Source organism: Drosophila tropicalis, unplaced genomic scaffold (assembly GCF_018151085.1).
Source record: "Drosophila tropicalis isolate 14030-0801.00 unplaced genomic scaffold, ASM1815108v1 contig_694, whole genome shotgun sequence".
Taxonomy (NCBI): Eukaryota; Metazoa; Arthropoda; class Insecta; order Diptera; family Drosophilidae; genus Drosophila; species Drosophila tropicalis.
The window spans coordinates 1,121,253-1,130,047 of record NW_027173176.1 but is presented as its reverse complement, the minus strand read 5'-3'; the positions used below and the strand labels follow the sequence as shown (position 1 = coordinate 1,130,047).

The window sequence follows — 8,795 nt, the reverse complement described above, 5'->3', positions numbered from 1 at the left end:
CGATCAATGGATTGTTGTCCAAATGAGCTCTGCGAGAACCCTTGATCTCGGTGGGTCTAATGATCTAGAAGATCTGATGTACATATATCTGTGAGATGAATCCCGTTTAAATAGAACGATCTGAGCAGTATAACCCTTTAACTTGTTTAGGAATTAAATAATCTAGATCTAAATGAACATATATGAATTTTAATACAAAAAGATACAATTTGTGTTTAACATAGTCCCTTTTTAAAGGACTATCCAATTCTTTTGCTATACATATATGTACATACATATATCATTGTTGTTCATTAGCCTTTGGTTTGAGCACGAATTGAACTCAACATCGCAGTTAAAACCCAATCTTTACATAATTATTCAATATCACGTCAATGCAAAGTAAATATTTGTGAAATTTATTTCGAATGGAGAAACACGACAAAACAGAAACAGCAACAGCAACAACAAAGGCAACAACAATACCCCATAATAACAACAATAATCAATATTTGATATTTTAACACATTTGACATACACAGAGGGAGCGATAGACAGATAGAGAACGACAGACCGAGAGAGAGAGAGAGATAGAGAGAAATAGAGATGAAGAGGGCAAAGAATAGAAAAAGAAACCGAATAGAAACGGCAATCGATCGATTGAGAGGAAGACAATGCAAGTGGATTTATTAATGACCGCAATTATTCTTATTATTATTACAAGCGATCGAAAACTATATGTATATATATTTCTCTTGTTGATTTCTTCGTCAAGGGATCTCAGTTGTTGTTGTTGTTGTTGCCGTCTAATATTTCAATGGTCCGGCCCCCGTTGCGCTCATAGACAATGGGAGAGCCCCCCACATAGATTATACCCCATCTTTTCCGCCACATCGCGATGATCGCCTCGACCTTTCAGTTGTTGTTGTTGTTATTGTTCTTGTTGTTGCCGCAAAATAAACAGCGCATTAATCAATAGAAATTAATACAAAACGCCAAATAGTTGTATAATGCCTCGAAACAACATTTTTTTTTGTGTGTGCAAATCAAATTAAAGTTTTTCAAACACACACAGCAGGGTGGAAAAACGAGCAAAACCAAATATACAAACACATACATATATCTGTATATTCCTACATAGATGTCGATTTGTATATATACATTCATTTGACAGAAAAAAGAGGTGAAAAGTCGTTCGCATTAGGATGAGTTGATCATCATCATCGTTTTGAATGAATGCATAATGAGTCACCTCCAAAAAAAATAAAAGAGATGGAACTGGTGATGGTGGAGGAGGAGCTGAAATTGAAGAATAACTTTGCTTTATGAATATTCAAATGGATTATAGAATTTCTTGAACAGAAGAACACAGCTTAATTCGATTTGACATTAACTAACAATCACATTATACACAAAAATGATCGAACGAACGAATTTAATTGAATTGAGGTGATCAGAATATTGAAATCAAGTTTTGAAAGCAAAAACCTTACTTGAAATAGTCTCAAGACGATTTCCCGTACTTATCTATATTTTAGACTGTTTTTTATGAGTTTTCCTCTTTGGTTTGTCACAATATTTTTGTCTATTTATTCCTATAAACTGATACATTAAGAACTGAAGTTGTTATTTGTGTTGAATTTACGTAAAGATAGAGAAACTGAATAGTTTTGGACAAGATTTTAGGCTCGATGTAAATGCAGATTCTGCTAAACCTGCTCAAAAAGGCAAATGCAATCTTTGAGAAGTACTTCAATTCACTTTGTAAGCAATCGAACTCGATTATTTTGTTAGTGAAATGGATTTCCAGCGACTCTCTCTCTCTCTCTCTCTTATCTAGATTGGTTTTTCCATTTGGCTTTCAATTGACGTTTTCACAGATCTTAAACAGAAGTAGAATTCCCAGAAATTCCTAGTGACCCCCAAAAAAGAGAAGTAAATAGAGTTTTGTGTATTTTTGGTTTTTGTTTCATTTAATAATAATTTTCATTTGTTTTTTTTTTTCTCAAATATTTTGTGTGTTGCTGTTGGTTGTTTTTGTGTGTGTGTGTGTTTTAATTCTTTGCCTTAACTTGGTAATACAATTAATAATACAATAATACATTTATATGTATATTTAATATATATTTAGGTATATTTATTTATGGGAGGAAGGAAGGTCTTTTGTGGGTGTGTCTTAACGCTTAACGAATTGGTTTGGTATTTACAATTTGTGCTGGAGGAGGATAAAAAAAAAAAAAAAAGCAACAAGAGTGGGGTGGGGGGTATACGCACACGACACTCACGCGACACTTAAAACTAATTAAAAAAAAAAAAAAAAAAAAAAATTACGATTACATCTAGAATTTGTATTTTTGTTTGTTGTTTGTTTGCTTTAGCGACAAATAAATTATTGATTAATGTTTACATATTATTGGCTAGGAATGCTTCTTGGTTTTTTCTTATCATTTTTTCTCTTTTTCTCATGGTTGTTGTTTTTTTTTTTGTCGTTTTTTTTTTGTTTTTTTCTTAGTTTTGGATAGGATAGGGAGGAAGGAATAGAGATAGACTGTGTTTGTCTGTGTGAGAGAGAGAGAGAGAGAGATATTTAGCTTACTTAGAGCTTTTGAAGATTTAAAACCAGTGGATCACTTTGGGAATGCGTCAACAATTGTACTCTACTCTGGGCCCCGTTGCCCATTCACCACCGCCCCGTGCAGTTCTCGTCCGCCTTTAATACAGGACGGGAACAGGCCGCCTCAGGGCTTGATCCATGGAGCCATCCATGCCATTGGGTGTGATGGTGCCCGGTGAGGAGCCGGGTGATGATGTCGACGATGAGGTATACAATCCAGCGGCGGCGGCATTGGCGGAGTGGGCGGCATACAGTGAGGGAGCAGAGATGCCCGAATAGATGCCCGAATAGAAACTGCTCAGGCTAGTTGGCGGCAATTGGCCACTGGCGGCCGACTGTTGGCTCTGATTGTTGGCTGCCGCTGCCGCCATTGATGCCTGTGATTGATGCAGCTTAGAGAGGGCCAAGGGATCGAAGCCACCGAAATATGGCACTGGATATGCTTGCTCCAGATGATGTGATGGCGCGAAATATGGCGGCAATTGATGGAAGGGGTTGTAGGCACCACCAGCACCGGCTCCGGCACCAGCACCCAGCTTCTGTTGACCCACATTGCCTTGGAGTTGCAGACCACCCTGTCCGGGTCCAGCGGCCAATGGGTTCTTTGGCTTGCGACGTGGACGATATTTGTAATCTGGATGCTCCTTCATATGCAGAGCACGCAGACGTTTCGCCTCATCGATAAAGGGTCGTTTCTCCGATTCGGCCAATAGTTTCCATTCAGCTCCCAGACGCTTTGAGATCTCGGAATTGTGCATTTTGGGATTATCCTTGGCAATCTGTCGGCGCTGTAGACGTGACCATACCATAAAGGCATTCATTGGACGCTTGATATGTCCCTCCTGTCCCGGAGATGTGGCAAGACTATGCATGCTCGACGATGGCAACGAGTTGCTCTGCATGGCAGCACTCATGCTGCTGCCACCGCCGCCGCCTCCACCCATGCCCGAACTGCCCAGACTGCTCTGGCTACCGAGACTACCGGCCGATCCGATCGAACTGTTGGGTGAGAGTGTCTGCTGATGCATATGATGATGGGCTGCAGCTGCACTCATGTGATGGTGTGCAGGATGATGAGGATGGTGTCCCATGCCAGCCGATGAGCTGCCAATGTTCGATGATGTATTTCCGCCACTGACATTCGGCGGTGAGCCGCCCATGGCAGCCAGACTCTGAGAGTAGTGTAGTACACGTTTAATATCCATATCCATGCCCAGGCTGGGGCTTAGTTGAGCATTGACGCCCAAGCTCTGTGGGGCATAGTCGCCGGGCGAGGGCAATTCGAGTCCCTGGCTGGCGGCAGCAGCGGCGGCGCCCAAATGGAAACCATAGTTGGGATGTGTCGATAAAGTGGCCATTATTCCGAATTTATATCACTTTGACGGTCGTTCGATATACGATAGTTTGATTTTATTTTTTTTGCTTGGTTGTTGTTGTTGTTCTGTTTGTTTGCTTTCTTTTCCTACTCTCTTGCTCGTTCTTCGGTTTCACACTCTGCGTATACACAATGTAACGAAACGGAATGTATTTTGCTTGTATTTATTCTCTGTATTCTGTTCTTTTGTTATTTGCTCTGTTGTTGTTGTCTTGTTTTGTGTCTTTTCTCTCCGTTATTTGATTTGCTTTTTTTCGCTCTTGGGCGGCTGTTCTGTTCGGCTCAACAGCTACACACTGACTGATTTGTCTGCGCAATGATTGAGACTGACACGACTGCAGTCAAATCCAGTTTTGTTGCTTGTGTTTGTTTTTTTTCTTTTGCGCTCTCTCGCTCTCTTGGCTAGCAACCCTGCGCTCGTTCAGGTAAATCGTATGGGAAAAAACGAGATGGCCTATGACCTCTGCTGTCGCTGCTTGCTGCCTTACTGCTTACTGTTGCTGCGGCTGCTGCTGTTGCTGTTGCTGCTGTTGCTCGTGTACCTGCTTTTGAGAATTTCGCTCTCGCTCTCTCTCTGGCCTTATTGTTTGGCTTTGTTCCATTGGCTCCTTTATATCGGTTATAGTTGTTTCCCATTGAGGGGTGTGTTCAATAGAGAGAAAAGAGATTTTTGTTCGGCTCCGCTTCGTGTGTTTGTTGGTCCCATTTTTCTTACCTCGCGACCTCATTTGGGGCGCCCGCCCGAAAGCATTGATTTTCGTTTCTACTCTACTTCTGTCTCCTCTGCTGCTTCTTCTTATTCTACTACTACTACTACTGCTGCTGCTGCTGCTGCTGCTATTGCTATTGCTTCTTCTTCTTCTTCTTTACAGCGCATACAATTTCCGTTATTGTTTTCGGAGCAAAGTTGCACTTCCGCAATGCTGCAAGCAAGAGCGATAGAGAACGAGCGAACGAGAGCTAGATGAAGAGAAAGAGAGACCCAAAGCGACTGAACGAGAGAAAGAGAGCGAATGCCTATGTGTATGCGTGTGTGTGTGTGTATGTATTTGTTGGCATTCTCTGGCCAATCACAATGGCTGTTTGGTGTGAATTTTTCGTCCATTGTGGGTGTCTCTATGTATGTGTGTGGGTGTGTGTGTGTGTATATACAATCTAAATATCTGCGCGAGTGTGTGTGTGTGTGAAAAGCACATTTTAGTTTTTCTGAAAAGGACATGGAAACACGCTTTCCATTCTCTACTCTCTATACCCATTCTTCGTTTCATTCTTTGGCCCTTTCCTCTAGTTTTCTACTTGTTTTTTTTTTCTTCTTCTCCTACTCGTTGTTGTTGTTGTTGCTTTTCTCTTCTTTTTTTGTAGCGCTCGAAAAGGATATTACTGCAATTATTTACTTATTTGGTTGAAGAAAAGTGGAAAGAAGCAAAAGCATTTGCACAAAGCACACGAAGAATTGGGTGAGAGGATGGAAAGGCTCCTAGGGTGACTAGGGCCACAGTTAATGTACATACATATATGTGTAAAGTGTACCTATACGCCTGCCCACTGGTGTGCATATACACAAATACGTGTCCTTGTGTGGGTGTGTGGAGTGCGGGTGTTCAAAAGTATGTATATATATGTATGTATGTAGGTACAATCAGGACTCTCCTAGTTGCCTTTTATTATATGGCACAATGTTCAAAAATAATAAAGTGCCAATTTTGGCACTTTGATGACGTTATTATGCTCTTGCTCGACTTGTCGGAAATCGAAACAGGCCTGGAAACAATTTGTACATATATCTCATTATACATTTCGTAGATTAATACGTTATTCAAGCATAGGCTCAATCATTTAATTACATTTACATTTCCTTGTCTAATTCGTCTAATTGGATATCGAAACTAAAGTGAATCCCTTTAAAGTCAATTACCTAATCCTTCAGGAATCCTTACCATAAAAGACTAATTTTCTTATAACCAGTCGTCCAACTAGGCCACAAAATCCTTCTTTATGTTCTTATTATTTCTTTATTTAACAAAAAACAAATCAAACTCTTGCTTCAATTATTATAAGAAGAGATATCCATCTAAGGCATATCTACATATGGATATTATTTTAAGAGTTTTGTTAAGATGTCTTTGCTTTAAGGACTTAATACGGATATCAAAATCTGGTATATAGAACTGACTTGACTTTTTCTCTATTTCGCATAAATTTCTCAGATTTTCTCTTGGTAATTGTTTTCCGCGACTTTTGTTCCAAGAAAATTGCTGAAGTAGATTTAAAACTTACATTGATATTGAAAAATCTCGTATACCTTAACCAAATGCGAGGGCATTAAAAAAGCTTTCAGCGCTTTCAACGTTTCCTTTGTGTCTACCCACCAAAAAAGAAAAAAAGGAAAGAAAAAAAGAGGAAAAAAAAACAGAATGGAAAAACTGAAAAATGAGAAAAACTGTTGATGTGTTGTGTAATGGAAAAAGTTTTATTCAGCCAGCATTTTTCCTTTCTATCCATTCTACATTTCACTTAGAGCGAGGACACATAGACACACACACAAACACACACACACACAAAGGTATTGCGGGGGGAAAGGTAGAGGTAGGCAAAAGGAAGCGAGACTTTTGCTTTTTGCACAAGCAACAAAAAAATGTGAAAAAAATATAATGATAAAGGATATAGTTTCCGTTTTTGATATGATTTTAGTTTGTTTACGTATCAAGGGGAGAAATTATAACAAAACACAACACAAGAAATATACAAAAAATCGAGTGAAAAAGAAAAACTGTCAGGTGCTAGAAGGACTCAATTTGTCCAGCAGCCAGCAGTGTGTGTGTGAGAGAGAGAGAGAGAGAGAGAGGGACAGTGAGTTATTAAGAGCAGGACAGGGTAAGTTAAAAAAAAACCTTTGATTACTATGGGCAAGCCATTCATATGAAACCCATTATCCTTTCACCAGAAGTCACCTTTCTCCTACTGTTCGCTTACTTTGTAACCCATTCCAATTCAGTCGCGTTTGGCCCTATTGTTCAGATTGTTGTCGCTTGTCATTGTCAATACATCCAATTGTCATTTCTGGGGGTCTGGCAATACAATTCGCATTTCATTTTTCATTATTATTGTTATTATATTATTTTGTTTGTTCTCATTTTCATTTTTGTTGTTGTTTTTTTTCTTTTTTAATTAAATACACGAACAATGCAAGAAATGTGATAATAACAATCATCGTATTGTATGAGGTAAAGATAATGACAATTTACAGCAACAACAACTGCAATTTATAAAAATAAACATATAATGAAAAAAGAAAGGCATTAAAAAAGGCAGCCCTAAAATGAGGTTAACAATTTAAATGTTTTATTTTAGTGTGTTTGTCTTGAATTGTTTAATTAAATTCGCCTGCCACCTGCCATTTAATTCCGTAAAATTCTCTCAAGTTTTCTCACGTAGCAAATTTCATTTGATTTTTCGCAGGCAAATTTTGCATGATTTTTCCAAAACTGGACTCCCACACACACACACACACACACGCGGACAAGCTGGAACTATGTGTGTACGTGTCCATTTGATTACCTTACAGATTTGGTGCTTTTCTCAATGATTTTCACATGTCATTCTAGTTAAGAGCATTTGGCATGCACACGATTTCCCACAAATTTTCACTTCATTTCTCGCTTCTTTTTCTTTTTTCTTTTGGTTGTTAAATGTATGAGAAATTATCTGCAAAATGAATAAGAGAAACGCTTCTTGCTTTGGCCCTCTAAAATAAATCAGTTTACAAAGTCCAGTTTGCAAAAGACATCAGCAAGAAGGATTCGTTTGTTTCTATCCATCGGATCGTCTTACATATGTTTCGAGTTTCATTCAAAACTTGCCATTCATTCGAGAGAATATTTCAAATTCTATTCGATCCCTAATTATTTAAATGGTTAGAGTTGGTTATCAAATTTTGACTGAGTTAAAGCCCATTTTCGTTCTGAAAAGTAATTTTTTTTATTTTGTTTAAAAGTAAAACGTTTTGTGGCCATTTACAGGGTGAGATCTACTATTAAGTATGTATGTGTATACTTTATGTCTACATAAATGGGCGTGAAAATAAAGGCAGATTGCAGGCTGTCAACAGATTTTACACTCAATTCACGTCCATAGGGAGGGGTTGGCAAACTGCTTTTGACAGGCGACACATCAGGTGACTGACTGGACCTCATTTGCCTGAGGTTGCCAACATGCGCCCACGCCCACGCTCAAAGCCGAGACGAGCAAGTCGGCCCGTAACCACACCATAACGAATGACGCCCACACGCCCATATATGCCCGAGGCGACCGCAAGATTTTGACACATTTTGGCAGCTAATTCCTCTCACATTACACATACACAGAGAGTGCTGGGCAGGAGGGGGAAGGACAGGGACGGGGCAGAGTGTGGAAGTAGGCTGTACCTACTGTGCTTGTGGTCGTAAACACACACCGTGGGATTCGGCACGCCGGACTCAGGCAGAGATCCTGGACCAGGATCGCATTTAGCTAAATCAGGACTACTTACCAACGCGAAAGCCCAAAAATGAGATGGAAGTCGCATCGAGTGGGCACTTTGACGGCGACGATTTCCGAGACTAGCGACAACAAAAATTAGAAGAAACCAAAGCACTTCAGGGCCAACCCCTAAGAAGGCCTCCTCCAGGAAAAAACTTTTGATATGCAAAAAGAAAGAAAAAAACTAAGGAAAAAAAGGAGAGAATTATAAAGAAATTTCCTCAGCTCTCGACTCCGACTCTTAAGTGGCTCGTTTCGATTACAGGGCCGCAAACCTTAAGATGAGATCCTAGCCAGTTGAAGTGCCTG

The 8,795-nt window shown here is 39.6% G+C and overlaps 1 protein-coding gene across 1 annotated transcript; it reads right to left on the bottom strand.

Annotated features, from left to right (window-relative positions):
• Nucleotides 1-1,979: 1,979 nt before the first annotated feature.
• Nucleotides 1,980-4,253, bottom strand: D (Dichaete). The gene has a single exon (XM_068292679.1). The coding sequence runs from the start codon at nucleotides 3,949-3,951 to the stop codon at nucleotides 2,692-2,694; it is 1,260 nt and encodes a 419-aa protein (XP_068148780.1). The 5' UTR covers nucleotides 3,952-4,253; the 3' UTR covers nucleotides 1,980-2,691.
• Nucleotides 4,254-8,795: the final 4,542 nt, after the last annotated feature.